General features: G+C 41.6%; 1 protein-coding gene across 2 annotated transcripts in view; it reads left to right on the top strand.

Annotated features, from left to right (window-relative positions):
• The window catches only part of PRIM2 (DNA primase subunit 2), a 276,717-nt gene extending 274,831 nt beyond the window's left edge, over positions 1 to 1,886 (top strand). For both annotated transcript variants that reach the window (XM_081246598.1, XM_081246597.1), the window contains exon 14: positions 1,262 to 1,886. In XM_081246598.1, coding sequence (XP_081102724.1) covers positions 1,262 to 1,483 — 222 coding nt within the window. In that variant the 3' untranslated portion in view covers positions 1,484 to 1,886. The remainder of the gene's footprint in view (positions 1 to 1,261) is intronic.
• Positions 1,887 to 20,818: the final 18,932 nt, after the last annotated feature.

Genomic DNA, 20,818 nt, shown 5'->3' with positions numbered 1-20,818 from the left:
AAATCTCTTTGGATCTCAGTTTCCTAGTCTGTACATGGAGAAGATTCAGTTTAAAGTATTCCCTACGTCTTTCCAATCTCCAATATTCTCTATTTATAAAAAACATAAAGTCTTCTGATTGAAACGTGCTAGGCAATAAACTTACTTTTCATGGAACACTTTGTAAAATGCAAACTTTATATTGAATCTCCCAGTTTTTTAATGAATTGCGTGAAAAACAATATAATAAAGAAGTTCACAAATGACTCCATTGTTAATAAAAAATCCTAGATAAAACATTCAGGAAACATTTTGAAATTAAGCAGCAAAGTAGCAGGTAAAAAATTGTTCTTAGTGATCTGGGTAGTAAGTCTTAAATCAGTGTGTACACTATCAATCTGCTATACACTGAATTATTATAAAAGTATTGGTCCAACATGTATCAACAAGTGACTAAAGAGAATCAGAGAATCCTGAGGTTCTGAAGTAAGTCTTAGAAAAGACCTTGTTTCTGTTTATGGGTCCAGCTGTTAAGAAGGTTCATCCTGAACTGTGACGGTAACTTTTAACTCCCTGTTAATCCATTTTAATCTACCATAAGATTACACATATCTTTAATCGCATCACTCCCCTTCTTAAGGAATTTTAGTGACTCTGTGATGCCTACAAAATTAGGTCTAGGCTACTTACCCTGGTTGTCAAGGCTCTCCGTGGTCTGGCCCCAGCCTGTCTTTCCAACCTTATTTCCTGTTACCCCCTTTCTGTGCCTTTCACAGCAGCCCACCTGCACTACCTGCTTTCCCAGACAGTCCTCTTCACCCTGCCCCTGTGGTCCTGCTGCTTGATTCACCCTGGACCTCATTATCCCAGCTTTTCACTCTCTCATCTTTCCAAACCCAACTCATCTGGAAAGATCCTCCCTCCTTTTTTCGTGTTTTTCTTTTTTTTTTTTTTTAACAAATATTTATTGGCCGACAAGATGCCAGGCATTGCTTGGATGTGCCTTTCAGCTGTCTGAGGTGGCAGGTAGGAGTTGTGTGGGGAAGCAGAGCCAAGTGCAAGGGGTCTGGGCTGGACGTAGAGCGCAAGATTTGTCACTGTCAGGCGGTGGCTGAAACTCCCTGTGAGTGAAATCATGTAAGCAGTGGTTTGAGTGTTTTGAACGAGAATCTGTGTTTCGTGTATTGAGTAGGTTTTGAATGAGGTCTGGGTGGTTCTTGACGTCCCTTTATTTGTACTTTTGTTACGTATTAATATGATACACATTTGCTTGCCTGTACAGGTAGATGATTGTGGCTTTTCTTTGAGTCATCCAAACCAGTTCTTTTTTGAGAGCCAACGGATCCTCAGTGGAGGTAAAGACGTCAAGAAGGAATCCATCCAACCAGAAACGCCCCAACACAAACCGAGTGTCCAGAGAAGCAAGGATGCGTCATCTGCTCTGGCCTCACTCAACTCCTCTCTGGAAATGGATCTGGAGGGACTGGAGGAGTTGCTTCAGTGAACAATTCCTGGGCAGTTGGTAGCCTGTCTTCCTCACTAGTTTTTATTTCCTACTTTACGATTTTATCTTTTTCTTTTTTGTCTGCCTTCTCCCTCCACCCGAACCCCTTTCATCCATCCGCATGTGCACGCGCTTCGCAGGAAGGCCGCCTTGCAGGTAAAAACAAAGACCTCTGGTATATTTTGCTGTGACAAAAGAGAAGAGGAAGAATTTCTTTTGAAATCTAACGCTTGAATGGTGTGATTTAAGTCCCGTTTTAGGAGATAAAACAGCTTTCTGGACTGGTTACAGTCCCCTAGAAACAGTACGACTAAGAACAGCTTTTATTTTAACACTTAACCACTGTAATGTTGACCCAGGCCTTTTCTAGACCATTTTTGTCAATAAATATCAAAATGTATAATGAGTGTGTCTGCATGTAATTGTGAGTCATATTATGCCGTAACAGAGGAGATATTACCTCAGCTTTTAAAGTGGTATTTGGGAATATGCAAGGTATTGCCAAATCACCAGTAAAGATTTTAAACTGTTTTTCTTTTTCGTTTTTCTCTTGAGTTGGTCATTTGAGGTTATTCCACATCAGCAAGGAGAACTTTTACCCCTTTGAGTGGTAGCAAACTTTACTGAAGTGAGTTGTGACTCAGGAATTAAGAGAAACGGAATGTGTACAGTCATACTGTTAACAAATAGAAGGACTTTATTATATAAAGTGATGGTCCTCCTTACCCGCTGTCGTCTCCATTCACTCGGGGAGAACAGCCCATCACTAAGGTGAGAAGGTTCTAAGGAGAGTCTGCAGTGTTTCTTCATTCCACCCCTAGCTTCCATACCTCATTGCTTCTGTGGTTGCTGTGAACTGCCGAGTAGGTTTGGTAAATTCATCAACTTCAGTGGTGAATATTCCCATATTTGTAATAATGCCTGTTTTGGTGCCAGCAGTGGAGTTGGTGGATGTTGTGGCTGGTTCCAGGGGCACTGGATCAGTGCCCTGCTCTCTCTCTACCCTTGGTGAGTGGCTAACGCACCGTGTGCTTGGAGAGGCCCTGATCTGACCATTTCCTCCCTGTGGGCTCTGCTCACTCACCCAGAGGATTTGGACTTGTAGAGGGGAGAGACCCAGGTTGAAATGTAACCTGTCCTCACCTCCTCCCTTGGATTATGTAAAAACACCATTCTATGCAGTCCTCTTTTCCTGGGGAAAAGGGCACTTGCCCTTTATCCTCTTTTTTTTTTTTTTTAATTCTTATTGGAGTGTAGTTGATTTACAGTGTTGTGTGTGTTAGTTTCAGATGTACAACAAAGTGATTCAGTTATACATATACATATATCCACTCTTTTTGCCCTTTATCCTCTTGAATCACATGAGACACTGTATTGCATTCAGAGAGCTGGACTGTTAGAAGTACTACATTCTAAGTCCTGTGGGAAACTGCAGCAATGAGAAAAGGATTTAAACAGGATCAGAGCATCAGAACCTAAAAATGTCAGCTCATCAGGTTTTTATCTTAGGCTGCTGAGCAAAGATTTCTTGGAATATTTAGTAACATATAATTAAATGAGATATTATCTGAACCTTTGCTTGTCTTTTGTGAATTATTACCTAGTTCAGGAAATAGTGTTATTCCACTACAAATTACCTCTATAAATCTCTCCCTTCTGAAATCATCTGCTATTCCTTGTATCATGTATAATTCTCAGCAGGAATCCAATGACTGCCAACCACTTCATCCATGAACTGCAAAACCACGCCCCCTTTTTTTTTTTTAATGTTAAGAACAAGTGCTTCATGTGGCTGTTTTAACCACAGAATTAAGTTAGTGATGGAAAGCCAAGCATAGAAAGGTAGGTCTCTGTTGTATTAGAAGGGAAAAACAAGCAGCAGTCTTACTACTGTAGCTCAGTGAGAAGTCTTAGGACAGGGCATTTCGTATCTGGCACAATTTGCAAGGCTCTCTTTTTCTCCTGCCGCACTTTCTCCTTTCTTGAAGCCTGTGCGCCCACCAGTTAACAGCTCAGAGCCCTCGACAGTAAGGAGATATGTCTGAGTTGACTATTTTATCCTAGCAGCCTCAAGAACTTGAATGTTCTGTGTCTAGTCAAACTCCAAAATAACACGTTTAAATATTAGTTGTATTACCAGTTCCATTTCTTTGTAATAAGGCTTGATCTCCTGTCATGTATTATACAGAAGAATATATAAATATTTTGTGAAGTGTGTAAATTAGAGGATAGGGGTTAGAGGTTTATGTAAGAAGATAGACATTAATGGCTTTCTGGTGGTTTGTGGACTTGGAAAAAGCAATTTATTTTTCATGCTTCACAGGTCTAGACAATTTTGATTGTTTTCTTTGAAAGACCTGTTTGAATCAGATGTTATAGGAAGAACTCAAAAGAAAAATCAAAAGCCAGCAGCCTCTTTTCAAAACAGTAGCCAATGAAAAAGAATATGAGCCTTCCGGCTCTTTTAACTTCTGGTCTTTTATTACCTCTTCAAGGAGGAGAGGCTGTACGATTGTCAGAGACAAAAGAAGAAACAGTCGAAGCCAGAAACCAGGTTGGAAATTTGCAGCTGGTAGAAGCACTGACATTGTTTGTGGAGATTCTATCCCATTTCTTTCATTTTGTTTTTCACTCTGCCAAAACAGTATAAAACTCTTAATTGCAATGTGCATAAAAGAACACTAGGAAGATTTTAAGTAAACTTTTTAGGAATACTTATAATATTATAGTTGTGAAAGTGAATAGTTACAGATTTTGAATGAGAGGGAGCAGAATAAAGCAATGGGAAGGATCTTTAATTCATACAGAATTTTAAGCTGAGGGATTTCTTCTCTCTGTAAAAGCATGGGGAGCATTTGCTTCTTACACTTTGCTGCCTTACTGATACTCAGGGTCTTTGCAAGCAAACTCCTGTAATTCTTTGCAAAGAAGAAAAGAAAACTTCTGGGCTTTAAGCTTGAAAGGCGAAATGAGACAACTCTCAAATTCTGGTTTGGTTAGAGTCTACTGTTTGCAAATTTAATCAAGGTCTTCCACAGGCATCAGCTTGACATTAAATTTAAGTGCGCATTAAACAGAGTTGACAGCCGTGCTGAACGTGAAGCTCGGTCTGAGGACATCTTTACAGCTGGAAGGGAAAGAAAGTTGAGAAGCCTCAAACCACTGTGGTAATTAGATCCATTTGTTAACTTCTTTTCTAATGTTGGCAAAGGGAGGAGAGAGAAGGCTGGCAGGGAGCCAGAGGGGCCGGAGCCAGGAAGGCAGGGTGCTGCTCCCTGAGGAAACTGAACAGTAAGGGAGGGCCCTGCTGCAGAGGAGGGGGCAGCCCTTTCAATGCACAGACAGGAGCACTGTGTGCAAAAGGTGCGTTTTGAACAGGTGTGCAGGTTTGGTTGTCAGGTGCCCTGGAAGGTGCACAGCATTACCTGGGAGTGGGCCTCCCAAAGACACTATCTGCCCAGAGGTAGTGTTTCTCACAAGGGTGTCTAACTTACATGCAGGTAATCACTTATTTACCCAGAACATCTGGCCTCCTTTTCAGTATGGAGCTTCTTTTTGACAGGTAGCTATTGTCCTGGTCTAAGGCTTTTCACTCTAATTGGCATTATAGGCAATTAGCTCTGTGATGCTATGGAAATCTTGTCACCTGTAGGAAATTATCTTCCCACTTATCTCACCTTCCTGACAAGAGTGATATGATTTCCTGTTATTGGATTTGCTTTCTGTCCCATAAGCTTTTTTTGTCCATTCTTCATGACATTTTATTTTCTCCAAGAATTATCACTGTAGAACCTTATCAAAAGCTATAGAATATGTCTGTACATAGAGCTTCTGTATTTTCCCTGAGCCTTCAGGTGCAAGACTGTTTTTGAACGTTGATGACAAGGTAGTGAAACAGCACTGCTAATAAATGCATGATGGATTTTTCAATTCAGCCCTGTGTTTCTAGGTATTCATTCACCATAATGGAACTATGAGGCTCTTTGAGGAGCGTTGGTTTTTTTTAATTTTTTAATTAAAGTATAGTTAATTTACAGTGTTTGGTTAGTTTCAAGTGTACAGCACAGTGATTCAGTTATACATATATTCTTTTTCAGATTCTTTACCATTGTAAGTTATTAAAAGATGTTGAGTACAGTAGCAGGTCCCTGTTGTTTACCTATTTTATGTATAGTAGTGTGTTTGAATTTTTACACTGAAAGCATGGAGAGAAAGTAAATTCAGCAAATAATGCATTTAATTTAGAATCTGGGGGGGCTTCAATCAAGATGGCAGGGTAGAAGGACGTGGAACTCAACTTCCTCCCACAAATACATCAAAAATACGTCTACAAATGAACAGTTCTCACAGAACACCTACTGAACACCAGCAGAAGACCTCAAACGCCTGAAAGGACAAGGAAAATCTCCACATAACCAGGTAGGATGAAAGCAGGGGTGGGGGAGAGGAAGCAGGATGGGACCTGCATCCCTGAGAGGGAGCTGAAGAAAAGGAAAGGTTCTCGCATCTGGGAAAACCCCGTCACTGGCAGGGAGATCAGCCAGGACAGAAAGGGAGCTTCAGGGGCTTAGAGGAAAGTGCAGCAATTGGTTTGTTGGGCAGGCGGAACAGAGAGAGACCTGCACAGACGGTCCAGGCCACCTCCCTGTGTGCCCCAGCCTGAGATGTGCATCCACTGGTATGGGCAGGGGCTGGGTGCTGGAGTCGGGGTTAAGAGGAAAATCCCAGGGAGAGGACTGGGGTAGGCTGTGCGGAGACAGCCTGAAGGAGCTGAGTGTGGTACGACTGCAACCGACGGTGTATGTGGAAGAAGCCCGGGCTCTCTATAGAAGCAAAGTGCCGTTGTCAAGTGGCATGTGAAGGGAGGGGTGGGTCGTGCCATAACAGCCTCTTTCTCCACATGCTGGCCCCTACCTCCATGGGCTCCGGGAGTGCACAACCTAGCCGCCACCTCGGCAGGTGCCCATACCCCAGCTGCTGCCTGGCCAGGCATCCACGCCCTAGCTGCTGCCTCGGTGGGCTCCCGTGCCAGTCACCACCTCAGCAGGCTGTGGGAGCAAGTGCCAGCAGGTTGCCCGCACACAGGCGGGGCTGAAATCATAGTGAAGCCCCAGGGGCTGCGCAACTTAGGAAATCAGGGCGGAAATCTCTTCCCATGGCTGCACAAGCTGCAGATTTACACTTCCACCACTGGCTTTGTAAATTCAGCACCTGCGGGACATCCAAGCAGACAATGGATGCCCCCGCAGCTGGGCCGGGTCTGGCCTTAATGGCTGTGGGCTTTGTGGTGTGTGCACGCAGGGACTGGGCCATGGCTGGGCTGCTTCCACAGCTCCCATGGCGAGTCAGGTGCATGACTACTACAGGCCTGGGACCTGACTTCGGCGATCTGTGTTGGTGGCCTTCTGAAAACAATGCCTGAGGGACATCAGGTCCAATTGCTGACATTCCCATGGTTGAGGTGAGACCAAGAGCAGAGCCAACAACAGTGTACTTTGTGAGCCTGCACAACAGGTGACAGGTGGCACCACAGAGCACGCTCCCCAGTAGACAACTCCGGGGAAGGAATTCTCAGTGGATCCTCTCCCAGCAAGAGCGCTCCAGTCCTGCCTACCTCATGCCTCAGCTCAGAAACAGATTTGGAGCTTCTACTCCAACAATGAGGGAGCAGACCCTGCCCCCCGACAGAGCTGTGACAACCACAGAGCAAAGAAGAGGCCCTGCTCAATATCCAGTGCAGACTCTGGTCACTACAACACCAGTCACACCCTCTATCAAGGGGATAACGGCCAGCACATGCTGAGGAAGGAGGTGGCAGTCATCCATACTAAAAACCCCTCACACCAAAAATATTAAACTCACACAAGCTACACAGGGATGCTCCTACATAAAAATAGCCCTCTGAGACCAGAGTAGATAATTGTTTCTCCTAAACTCATAGAGTAAGAGAAATAAAAGTAAAATGAAGAAGCAGAGGAACCACTCCCAATTTTAAAAAAAGATCAAGAGAATTCCTCTAAAAGAACAAAAAGCGAAACAGACCTCTTCAGTCTAATAGACACCGAGTTTAAGGGAGATAATGAAAATACTGAAGGAATTAAGAAAAGCTATTGATAGAAAGGCAGATTACTCTAAAAAGGAACTAGAAACTATAAAAAGGAACCCCCCCCAAAATAAGAAAACTTATTTGTTGAGACAAAAGCTGAACTAAAGGCAATGAATAGCAGAATGATATAGTTCAGAAGAATGAATAAGTGATCCAGAAGATAGAATAATGGAAATCACCCATTCAGAACAGCAGACAAAAAGCCAAATTGCAAAGAAAGAAAGCAATATAAGAGACCTATGGGATAATATAAAGTGTGCCAATCTATGCATAAGTATCCCAGAAGAAGAAGGAGAAAAGGGGATTGAAAATGTATTTGAAGAAATTATGACTAAAAACTTCCCAAACCAAAAGAAGGAAACAGATATCCAGATACAGGAAGCACAGAAGGTCCCAAACAAGATGAACCCAAACAGACCTACACCAAGATATTATAATTAAAATGGCCAAAGTTAAAGAGAGGATTTTCAAGGCAGCAAGAGAAAAAGTTAATTACAAGGGAACCCCCATAAGGCTATCAGCTGATTTCTCTACAGAAATATTGCAGGCCAGAAGGGAGTGGCAAAATATACTCAAAGTCCTGAAAGGGAAAAGTCTGCAACCTAGGATACTCTACACAGCAAGATTATCATTTAGAATAGGAGAGAGAAAGAATTTCTCAGACAGGCAAAAACTAAAAGAATACAGCAATACTAAACCTATCCTAAAGGAAATATTGAAAGTTCTTCTCTAAATAGAAAAGTAAGAAGCTATAGGAAGGAGAACATCACAATTGGAAAGTAAATCATTTAAATAAGCCAGTACAGAGATTAAAAAAAAAATTTCTGTAAAAGCGATGAACATCAAAAGGATGCACATAAAGTTGTAAAAGAGGACAACAAAATCATAAAATATGGGGGAAGAGCATAAGAAAATGTAGAATTTTTTTTTCTAGAATGTGTTTGAGCCTATATGACTACCAGTCTAAAGCAATTAGATATAGGACGGGGTTAACATACTTGAAAGAGGTTGACCACAAATCAAAAACAGTACATTCAGAAAAGCCATAGAGAGAACACAAACATAATATGAAAGAAAATTATCAAACCACAAAAAGAAAAAGAGACAAAGAAGAAATGTAAAATCAATGGGAAAACAATGTTTAAAATGGCAATAAATACATATCTATCAGTAATTACCTTAAACGTTAATGGACTAAATACTCCAATCAGAAGACACAGAGTGGCAGATCGAATTAAAAAAAAAAAAGAGTCTACAATATGCTGCCTAAAAGAGACCCACTTTAGGGCAAAGGACACACATAGATTGAAAGTGAGGGGATGGAAAAAGATTTCATGCAAATGGAAAGGTCAAGAAAGTGGGGGTCACAATACTCATATAAGACAAAATAGACTTTAAAACAAAGGCTATAAAGAAAGATAAATAAGGACACTATATGATGATACAAAGAGCAATACAAGGAGAGGATATTACACTCGTCAACGTATTTGCACCCAATATAGGAACACCCAAATACATAAATACTAATAGACATAAAGGGAGAAACTGATGGGAATATAATAATAGTAGGAGACTTTAACACCCCACTCACATCAGTGGACAGATCTTCAAGACAAAATCAGTAAGGCAACAGAGATCCTAAATGATACAATTAGACTTAATTGGTATGTTTTCAGGATGTTACATCCAAAAAAGCAGAATACACATTCTTTTCAAGTGCACATGGAATATTCTCTAGGATTAACTATGTACTAGGGCACAAAACAAGCCTCAACAAATTTAAGAGTATAGAAGTATTCAAGCATCTTTTCTAATCACAGGAGCATGAAACTAGAAATCAACTGCTGAAAAAGAAACGAGAAAAAACAATTACATGCAGACTAAACAACATGCTACTAAAAAACCAGTAGGTCAATGATGAAATCAAAGAAGAAATTTAAAAATACCTTGAGGCAAATGACAATGAAAACACAATCCAATGAAAAATCAATGGGATGCAGCAAAAGCAGTCTTAGAGGGAAGTTCATAGTGATACAGGCCTTTTTCAAGAAGAAAGAAAAATCTCAAATAAACAACCTAACATACCACCTAAAAGAATTAGAAAAAGAAAAATAAACAAAACCTAAAGTCAGCAGAGGAAGGAAATAATAAAGATCAGAGAGGAAATAGAGATTTAAAAAAACAATAGAAAAAGTCAATAAAACTAAGAGCTGGTTCTTTGAAAGGGTAAACAAAATTGACAAACCTCTGGCCAGGCTCACCGAGAAGAGAGAAGACCCAAATAAGCAAAATAAGAAATGAAAGAGGGTAAATCACAGCTGATACCACAGAAATACAAAAAACCATAAGAGAATACTATGAAAAATTATATGCCAACAAATTCGACTACCTAGAGGAAAGGCAGGAAGGGATAAATTAGGAGTTCAGGATTAACGTAAATACCCTACTATATATAAAATAGATAACCAACAGGGACCCACTCTATAACACAGGAAACTATACTCAATATTTTGTAATAACCAATAATGGGAAAGAATTTGAAAAAAATATGTATAACTGAATCACTTTGCTGTACACCTGAAACCAACACAACATTGTAAATCAAACATACTTCAAAATAAAATATAAAGAAAAGTTGAGCATTATGTTTTATTCAGCAGATATACTGAGGACTTCAAGCCTGGGAGGCAGCCTCTCAGCTCTGAAGGACTGTTCCAAAGAGGTAAGGGAGGAGCCAGTATATATAGGAGCTTTTGCAGAAAACCCCCCAAAAAAACACACAAAAAAATAGGTGGAATATAAAAAGATTACTGTTAATTAAAGAAAACCCAACATCTCAAGTTCATTTAGCACTTTAGCAAGAGTCTGGGCTTTTTTTTTTTAATAGATCTTTATTGGAGTATAATTGCTTCACAATACTGTGTTAGTTTCTGTTGTACAACACAGTGAATCAGCCACATGCATATATATGTCCCCAAATCCCCTCCCTCTTGGTCCTCCCTCCCATCCTTCCTATTCCACCTCTCTATGTCATTGCAAAGCATTGAGGTGATCTCCCTGTGCTATGCTGCTGCTTCTCACTAGCTAGCTATTTTACATTTGGTAGTGTATATATGTCAATGCTACTCTCACTTTGCCCAAGCTTCCCTCTCCCTGCCCCATGTCCTCAAGTCCATTCTCTATGTCTACGTGTTTATTTCTGCCCTGCCACTAGGTTCATCAGTATCATTTTTTTAAAGCTTCCATATATATGCGTTAGCATATGGTATTTGTTTTCTCTTTCTGACTTCACTCTGTATGACAGACTCTAGGTCCATCCACCTCACTACAAATAACTCAATTTCGTTTCTTCATATGGCTGAGTAATATTCCATTGTATATATGTGCCACATCTTCTTTATCCATTCATCTTTCTGTGGACATTTAGGTTGGTTCCATGTCCTGGATATTGTAAATAGTGCTGCAATGAACATTGTGGTACATGTCTCTTTCTGATTTATGGTTTTCTCAGGGTATATGCCCAGTAGTGAGATTGCTGGGTCATATGGTAGTTCTATTTCTAGTTCTTTAAGGAGCAAACTTACTATTTTCCATAGTGGTTGTATCAATTTACATTCCCATCTACAGTGCAGGGGGGTTCCCTTTTCACCACACCCTTTCCAGCATTTATTGTTTCTAGATTTTTTGATAATGGCCATTCTGACTGGTGTGAGGTGATAGCTCATTGTAGTTTTGATTTACATCTCTCTAATAATTAGTGATGTTGAGCATCTTTTCATGTGCCTCTTGGCCATCTATATGGCTTCCTTGGTGAAATGTCTATTTAGGTCTTCCACCCTTTTTTAATTGGAATGTTTGTTTTTTTGATATTAAGCTCCATGAGCTGTTTGTATATTTTGGAGATTAATCCTTTGTTTGTTGTTTCATTAGCAAATATTTTCTCCCATTCTGAGGGTTGTCTTTTTGTCTTGTTTATGGTTTCCTCTGCTGTTCAAAAGCTTTTAAGTTTAATTAAGTCCCATTTATTTATTTTTGTGTTTATTTCCATTACTCTAGGAGGTAGATCAAAAAAGATCTTGCTGTGGTTTATGTCAAAGAGTGTTTTTCCTCTGAGAGTTTTATAGTGTCTGGTCTTACATTTAAATCTTTAATCCATTTGGAGTTTATTTTTGTGTATGGTGTTAGTGAGTGTTCTAATTTCATTCTTTTACATGTAGCTGTCCAGTTTTCCCAGCACCACTGACTGAAGAGGCTGTCTTTTCTCCATTGTATGTTCTTGTCTCCTTTGTCATAAATTAGGTGCCCATATGTGCGTGGGTTTATCTCTGGGCATTCTATCCTTTACCATTGATCTATATTTCTGTTTTTGTGCCAGTACCATACTGTCTTGATTACTGTGGCTTTGTCATATAGTTTGAAATCGGGGAGCCTGATTCTTCCAAATCCGTTTTTCTTTCTCAAGATTTCTTTGGCTATTTGAGGTCTTTTGTGTTTCCATGCAAACTGTAAAATTTTTTGTTCTAATTCTGTGAAGAATGCCATTGGTAGTTTGATAGGGATTGCATTGAATCTGTAGATTGCTTTGGGTAGTATAGTCATTTTCACAATATTGATTCTTCCAATCCAAGAACATTGTATGTTTCTCCATCTGTTTATGTCATCTTTGATTTCTTTCATCAGTGTTTTATAGTTTTGAGTACAATCTTTCACCTCCTTAGGCAGCTTTATTCCTAGGTATTTTATTCTTTTTGTTGCAGTGGTAAATGGGAGTGTTTCCTTAATTTCTTTTTCTGATTTTTCATTGTTGGTATATGGGAATGCCAGAGATTTCAGTGCATTAATTTTGTATCCTGCAACCTTACCAGATTCATTGATTAGTTCTAGTAGTTTTCTGTTGGCATCTTTAGGATTCTCTATGTATAGTATCATGTCATCTGCAAACAGTGACAATTTTACTTCTTCTTTTCCAATTTGTATTCCTTTTATTTCTTTTTCTTCTCTGACTGCTGTGGCTAGAACTTCCAAAACTATGTTGAATAAGAGTGGCGAGAGTGGACATCCTTGTCTTGTACCTGATCTTAGTGAAAATGCTTTCAGTTTTTCACCATTGAGTATGATCCTTGCTGTGGGTTTGTCATATATGGCCTTTATTGTGTTGAGGTAGGTTCCCTCTATGCCCATTTTCTGGAAAGTTTTTATCATAAATGGATGTTGAATTTTGTCAGAAGCTTTTTCTGAATCTATTGAGATGATCATATGGTTTTTATTCCTTAATTTGTTAATATGGTGTATCACATTGATTGATTTGCATATATTGAAGAATCCTTGCATCCCTGGGATAAATCCCACTTGATCATGATGTACGATACTTTTAATGTGTTGCTGGATTCTGTTTGCTAGTATTTTGTTCAGTATGTTTGCATCTATGTTCATCAGTGATATTGGTCTATAATTTTCTTATTTTGTTATATCTTTTTCTTGTTTTGGTATCAGGGTGATGCTGGCTTCGTAGAATGAATTTGGGAGTGTTTCTCCCTCTGAAGTTTTTTGGAAGAGTTTTAGAAGGATCGGTGTTAGCTCTCCTCTAAATGTTTGATAGAATTCGCCTGTGAGGCCATCTGTTCCTGGACTTCTGTTTGTTGGAAGATTTTTTTTTTTTACATCTTTATTAGAGTATAATTGCTTTACAATGGTGTGTTAGTTTCTGCTTTATAACAAAGTGAATCAGTTATACATATACATATGTCCCCATATCTCTTCCCTCTTGCGTCTCTCTCCCTCCCACCCTCCCTATCCCACCCCTCCAGGCAGTCACAAAGCACCGAGCTGATCTCCCTGTGCTATGCGGCTGCTTCCCACTAGCTATCTACCTTACATTTGGTACTGTATATATGTCCATGCCTCTCTCTCGCTTTGTCTATGGCCATACCACCCTGAACGCACCCGATCTCGTCTGTTGGAAGATTTTTAATTACAGTTTCAATTTCATTACTTGTGATAGGTCTGTTTATATTTTCTAATTCTTCCTGGTTCAGTCTTAGAAAATTGTACCTTTCCAAGAATTTGTTCATTTCTTTGTGGTTGTCCATTTTATTGGCATATAGATGTTTGTAGTAGTCTCTTAGAATCCTTTGTATTTCTGCGATGTCATTTGTGATATCTCCTTTTTCATTTCTAAATTTATTGATTTGCATCCCCTCCCTTTTTTTCTTGATGAGTCTGGCTAAGGGTTTATTAATTTTGTTTATCTTCTCAAAGAACTAGCTTTTAGTTTTATTGATGTTTGCTATTGTTTTCTTCATTTCTATTTCATTTTTTTCTGTTCTGATCTTTATGATCTCTTTCCTTCTACTGACTTTGGGTTTTCTTTGTTCTTCTTTCTCTAGTTGTTTTAAGTGTAGAGTTAGATTGTTTATTTGAGGTTTTTCTTGTTTCTTGAGTTGAGATTGAATTGCTGTAAACTTCTCTCTTAGAACTGCTTTTGCTGTGTCCCATAGGTTTTGGGTCATCGTGTTTCCATTGTCATTTGTTTGTATGTATTTTTTAATTTATTCTTTGATTTCTTCAGTGATCTCTTGGTTATTTAGTAGTGCACTGTTTAGCATCCATGTATTTGTGTTTTTTACAGTTTATTTTTCTGTAATTAATTTCCAATCTCATAGCATTGTGGTCAGAAAAGATGCTTGATACAATTTTAAATTTCTTAAAGTTTCCAGGGCTTGATTTGTGACCCAAGATATAATCTATCCTGGAGAGTGTTCCATGTGCACTTGAGAAGAAAGTGTATTCTGCCACTTTTGGGTGGAATGTTCTATAAATATCAGTTAGACCTATCTGGTCTATTGTGTCATTTAAAGCTCGTGTTTCCTTATTTATTTTCTGCTTGGATGATCTGTCCATTGGTGTAAGTGGGGTGTTAAAGTCCCCTACTATTATTGTGTTACTGTCGATTTCTCCTTTCATGGTTGTTAGCATTTGCCTTACTTATTGAGGTGCTCCAGTGTGTGTGCAGAAGTGCAGAAACATTTATAATTGTTATATCTTCTTCTTGGATTGATCCTTTGATCATTATGTAGTGTCCCTCCTTATCTCTTGAAACAGTCTTTATTTTAAAGTCTATTGTATCTGATATGAGTATTGCTACTCCAACTTTCTTTTGATTTCCATTTGCATGGCATATCTTTTCCATCCCTTCACTTTCAGTCTGTATGTGTCCCTAGGTCTGAAGTGGGTCTCTTGTAGACAGAATATATATGGGTCTTGTTTTTGTGTCCATTCAGCCAGTCTGTGTCTTTTGGTTGGGTCATTTAATCCATTTACCTTCAAGGTTATTATCAATATGTATGTTCCTATTACCATTTTCTTTATTGTTTTGGGTTTGTTTCTGTGGGTCTTTTTCTTCTCTTGTGTTTCCTGCTTAGACAAGTTTCTTTCGCATTTGCTTTGAAGCTGGTTTGGTGGTGCTGAATTCTCTTTGCTTTTGCTTGTCTGAAAAGCATTTGATTTCTCTGTCAAATCTGAATGAGATCCTTACTGGGTAGAGTAATCTTGGTTGTAGGTTTTTCTCTTTCATCACTTTATGTATATTCTGCCACTCCCTTCTGGCCTGCAGAGTTTCTGCTGAAAAATCACCTGATAACCTTATAAGGATTCCTCTGTTATTTTTTGTTATTCCATAGGTTATTCCTATGTTATTTTTTGTTTTTCCCTTGCTGCTTTTAATATTTTTTCTTTGAATTTAATTTTTGTTAGTTTGATTAATATGTGTCGGTGTGTTTTTTCCTAAGGTTTATCCTGTATGGGACTCTCATACAGGATACAGGATGCAACATCCTTTGTTTATTGATATGGCAGGTGACATTTTTCCTCCACACCCTGGAAGGAGCTTTTGCATATGTCTGGGGCCCTGGATTTTTTAGCTTCCACCAAGGGACACAATCTTTGATCACCTGGCTCTGGTGGCCAGAAGGCTTGCACTTCTGGGTCCTACAGGACTTCAATAAACAAAGAAACAGCTCTTAACCAGCTGTATCCCCAGGGCTCAGCACAGAGAGAGTAGAAAGAAATCACCATTTCCTGGTTTTTCCCTGAAAGTGGTTTATATGCATACTTGATAACTTCTGCCAGAGGGTCTGGTTTCCAATCAGTCTAAATCTAGGTGCTGACTGAGATACTCCTCTTTGGGACACTGACAGGTCTTGGTACAGCCTCAACTACTGGGAGCCTCTAAAATAAAATAATCTGCTTAGACAATCACAAAGGTTTGAGACATAACTGAAAGCTCGGGCTGGGTTGAATGATAAGGTTATTCTCCTGCAGGAGACTGTCAAGACTGGGACAGGTGGGTGTTTAATCTGATGCATTGAAATCAACACAGAGAGTCAAGAAAAGTGAAGAAACGGAGGAATATGTTCCAAATAAAAGGCCAAGATAACACTCCAGAAACCAACCTTAATGAAATGGAGACAAATGATAAAGACCTGATAAAGACTTCAAAATCATGGTCATAAAGATGCTCACCAAGGTCTGGAGAACAATGTGTGAACAAAGTGAGATTTTCTACAAATGGTTAGAAAACATAAGAAAGTACCAAACAGAAATCAGAGAGCTGAAGAAAACAACTGAACTGTAATAGAGCCGTTCAACAGCAGACTAGATCAAGTAGGAAGAAAGGATCAGTGAACGTGTAGTCAGGGCAGTGGAATTCATCCAACCAGAGAAGCAAGAAGAAACAATGAAAAAAAGCAGAGATAGGAGTCCTGTTCAGGATGGTGACATAGGAGGGTTCTGAACTCACCCCTTCCCTTGGATATGCCAAATCTACAGCTACATATGGAAAAATTTCCTCTGCAAAGAACCCCAAAATCTAGTTGGCTGACTCTGGGTAAATGAGAAAAATCCCACATTGAAGTGGGTAGGAGAAGCTGAGGCACAATTTTGCCATAAACACCAACCTGGTGCCATGACCAACAATTGAGAGGGAACTTACAAACCTGAGCTTCTCCCTGAGGAGAAAAGGGCTTGAACCTCACATTGGGAACCCCAACTTTTAAGACCTGCGCTTGAGAGACAAGTCCCCCAAACATCTAGTTTTGAAAGCCAAAGAGGCTTGTGTCCACAAGACCTACAAGGCTATAAGGAACTGAGAAACAGCCCTTAAAGGGCTCAAATGGACTCACCCATCTCAGGGCCCAGTGCAGAGGCAGCTGAGTAAAAAGTTCCCAGACATTTTGTGAAAGAGGCTTACTTGTATATCTTAAAGCATCAGCCAGAAGGGCAGGCATCTAATTTAACACACACATCTAGGAGGCTATTGAAATACTCTCCAAAGACAGAGACCGGTGGGTGCCATCTTTGCACTGCCCTCTGCCTTCTCCAACTGGTAGGTGTCTCCTGGAAAGGAGCTTGGACATTCATCTCATGCCCTGGGTTTTGTGGCTGCTGCCTAAGGGACCCTCCAGATCACCTGGGTCTGGTGGTCTGCAGGGATTACAGTCATGGGCCCCCAGGTCTGTAACAGAGAAAGGTTCTTAACTGACTACCACACCCTGGGCACAGCAGAGAGGAAGTAGAGATGCCCAGTCTCTCTGTGAAGGGGGCCTGTTAGCTCATCTTCACAGCTGTGGCCCGAGGGGCAGGCCTCTAATTAACACACCTCTATGGACTGCCTGTAATCCTCTCCAAGGTCTCAGAGGGCACTGGGAACTATCTTCACCCTTCCCTCTGCCATGCTCCAGAGCACCAGCATCTCTTGGGGGAGCTGGTACCTGTGTCTGGGGCCCTGGATTTTGTGGCTGCTGCCCCAGGGAAAACCGTCGGTCACCTCCTCTGGTGGCCGGTGGAGCTCGCATCTGTGGATCCCCTGGGACTGTCACAAACAGAGAGGCTGTTCTCAGCTGCCTACCACACACAGGGCACAGCGCAGACATGCCACACCTGCAGCATGCCTCAGGTGCTACTGAACACCACAGTGGTCTTCCAAAATCCTTGCTCCTTAAGTTATAGGGCAGTAAGTGGACTCCTAGCTGGACTTCCCTGCTGCTAGAGGCACTTACCACTTCAAACTCTAGGCCATATGGCCACTGCTCTCCTCACACCACCACGCTGCTGCTGGACCACAGTTACCTGCTTGATAATGCAAATAAATTCCAGCTGAAATTCCAATACTCAGTGGCTTTAGCTCACTTATCCTAACTGTACTTTCCAACAAGAAGGGGAAGTAATTGTACCCGGACCCACTGAGGGAGTGGTGTGGATCTCTAAAGGGGGAAAGAGGCAGTCAGTGTTGGTTGGCCCCAGCAACATTAGAAAATGACATCGTGGTGACAGGACCACAACACTTGACCTGACCCTTCTTGGAGGAGGCCACCGGTGAGCTGTGACCCATCTTAAATGGGTGCAATGACACAAATGCTTGAAGGCTGCCAGTCCTGCCCAAACAGTCACATCCTGACCTCTGGGCACTGGCCATTACCTGGCCCTAATTTCAACTCAAATTGACTGTTAGTCTTATGCAGTTCAGACCCATCTCTGGTAACACAGCACCAAGCATTAGCTTGTCAGGACCATATAGCTACATTTTCTTTAAACCAAGTCTGCACCTATGTCTCCAAACTTGACTATTTATGGATCGAGACCTCACGCCTTGGAGGAGAACACTGCCCAATCATTTGTGAGATGTGCCCCCTGAGGACCCCCCAAGTTCACTGAAATGCTGTGATACCAACAGATCCTACTGATGGTGCGAGCAAACCTGAATCAGAGCAGCCCAAATCTCAACAATCCTGTTAGAGCCCTGAGCCCCACAGCTCCTCTTCTGGGTGCAGCCACCCCCTCCACCTAGGACAACGCTGGCCATGTCTGTGCCCCAGCCTAGATGCTACAGGACACAGCTGCACCCTGAAAGTAGCCTCTGCCACCTTCACTGCAGCAGAAGACGTGGCGGGTGAGGATGGTGGGCAGACCTGGGACTTGGGTGCCTAACTGAACACTTGTTTATCTAAGTTCCCTGCTGACAGAGTTCACTCGGTGTTTACCCTGAGGCCCCCTTGCTCAGCCGAAGGCTTGCCTCTCGAGCGTGACATGATACCATGACCTCCAGGCTGCTCTTTCATGCACCTTTGAGCTGCAGAAGGCCAAGGTCTGTGTCCAGTCTCACACCCTCATGGCGCTCCCAGAACACTTCATCTAGTTGTTGCCCACACCACACCCATGAGACTGGTCTGCCTTATACACCCTCCTGGGGCTTAATAAGTTAATTTCTGTCAGGAGGATCCCCTCCCCGGCTGCAGAGGCTGCCACCATCACAGCCCCCCACACCCTCCAGGACCACAGCCCCAGGGCCACCTCCCTACACCACCCCAGAGGGCCCTTTCCCACCATCACCACTCAGGGCTCCACAATCCTCCCATTCAAACCCTCTAATAGAATAGTCTTCTTAGTTTATACAATGGGCAGAAACCAGAGTTCATTTTCAGGGCCACTGTAATTGCTGTTTCTTTTCCCGAGTTAGTGGGCCACCTGGCTGATGTATTGACCCTGCTCCTGTTTGCCCATCAGAAGGTGCCCCACATGTTCTTATCACTTGGCAGCTGCTCTCTGTGGTGCCCAACTGCTCCCACACAGGACACTTTGCAACACAGTATTTGGCACCTGGCAAGACCCCTTACGTTTCCTCTACAATCCTCTGTATCTGCCCGGGACCAACACCTCCTTGGGGAGTGTCACCCACACCTCATCCCAAGGAGCACAATCCCCATCGTCCTGGGGCCTCCAAGTCCAGCCACCCCGGGGGAACCCCAACTTACTTGGGCTTCCCCGATCAAGCAGTTGGTGTCCCCTGTGGGTCGGGACCTGGGGCTACCACACACATGTGGTTCTCCACATGCACTTCTCCCCTTGACCTCCAACGCCTCTGCCTCCATGCCGGCCCTCCAGGAGTCCTGTCTGTTCACACCAGTGCACTTTAGTCTCCCTGGGATGACCCTCACAAATCACTGAATGGGACCCCCAATTCATCTCTCTTTCTGTCCCCTCATGTCAAAGTGTGCGGTGTTCATCCCCATTATGTTGGGAGTAGGTCTGCTATGGGCCCTCACGAGATGGGTTAGTTGCTGCTGCATGGGCCAACCCCTACCTGTGAGCTGCCCTGGCCAAGCGCACTGGACTGGGACACCAAAGCCCAGCCTTAATGAACAGCATGGTTCTGGGTTTTTTTGTTTTTTTGTTTTTGCTAAGACATAAATCATTTATTGGCAAAGGGACCATTTGTCATTTTAAAATAATTATGTTTCTTTAAGCAAAGTGACAAATCCCATCTTCCCCAATTTACTTACTGAGCCTTACAGGTAATGTAAGTCCCGAGTTGTGTGTGCGTGTGTGTGTGTGTGTGTGTAAGAGAGAGAGAGAGAGAGACAGAGGACCATAAGGGGACTATTTTCTCCCTGAAACTTTTGTCTTAAGAACCCACGATCCCTAAGGGCAGACTGAAAAATGGGTGTGGTGCCCACATCTCCTTCAGTTGTCTTGCAGAGAAGATATTCTCTACATGCTGCAAATTTGGTCAATATAATATTCACAAGGAACAACTAAACAGTGAACGCTGATGTTAAACTACAGATTTTAACCTTTGGACACAAGTGTGAAACCCTTCACTTCAAACTTGCAAAACCCACATAACAGAATGTGTGTGATCCTGATGCAAATTTAGACACTAGAGATGCAAAATGTGTGTTCCACAAGCAAACCATGCTTTACCATTGATTCTCTCGCCAGCAGGATAATAACGTGTAGTAACAACATGATTCTTTAGCACAGAAAGTTTTGGATAATGGTTTAGCTCTAGTTTACTGACTGGCCCAGTAAAGAGGTGTATGTGCTGTAAGGGGCATTGCCTGCTGCTCCTATATTGATAATTCTGGACAAATTCAGACAAACCTACCACAGATGGACCAACAGGTGAAAGTATTCCATAATCTCACCTGTTTTTAATCAAATATCTACCTTAGCTTACAAAAGGCTTTGACTTATTTCTTGGCCGGACCCCAACAAATGGGAGGGATGGTTATGGACAAGACTTTAGACTATCATTTGTCTATTGATATTGCTGACTAGCATTTTGGTTCTTCTCTAACGTTTCATGCACTGGGTGCCAAAATCTGGCCAGTGGCTTTTAATATCTCCACCATCAAGACAGTGCCCATGATTTTTCCTAAAGACTAAAGCCCAGG

This window comes from Mesoplodon bidens (genome assembly GCF_964165515.1).
Source record: "Mesoplodon bidens genome assembly, chromosome: 10".
In the NCBI taxonomy this organism is placed as follows: Eukaryota; Metazoa; Chordata; class Mammalia; order Artiodactyla; family Ziphiidae; genus Mesoplodon; species Mesoplodon bidens.
Note: the sequence above shows the minus strand (reverse complement) of the source record. Positions and strands in the feature narration are given on the sequence as shown.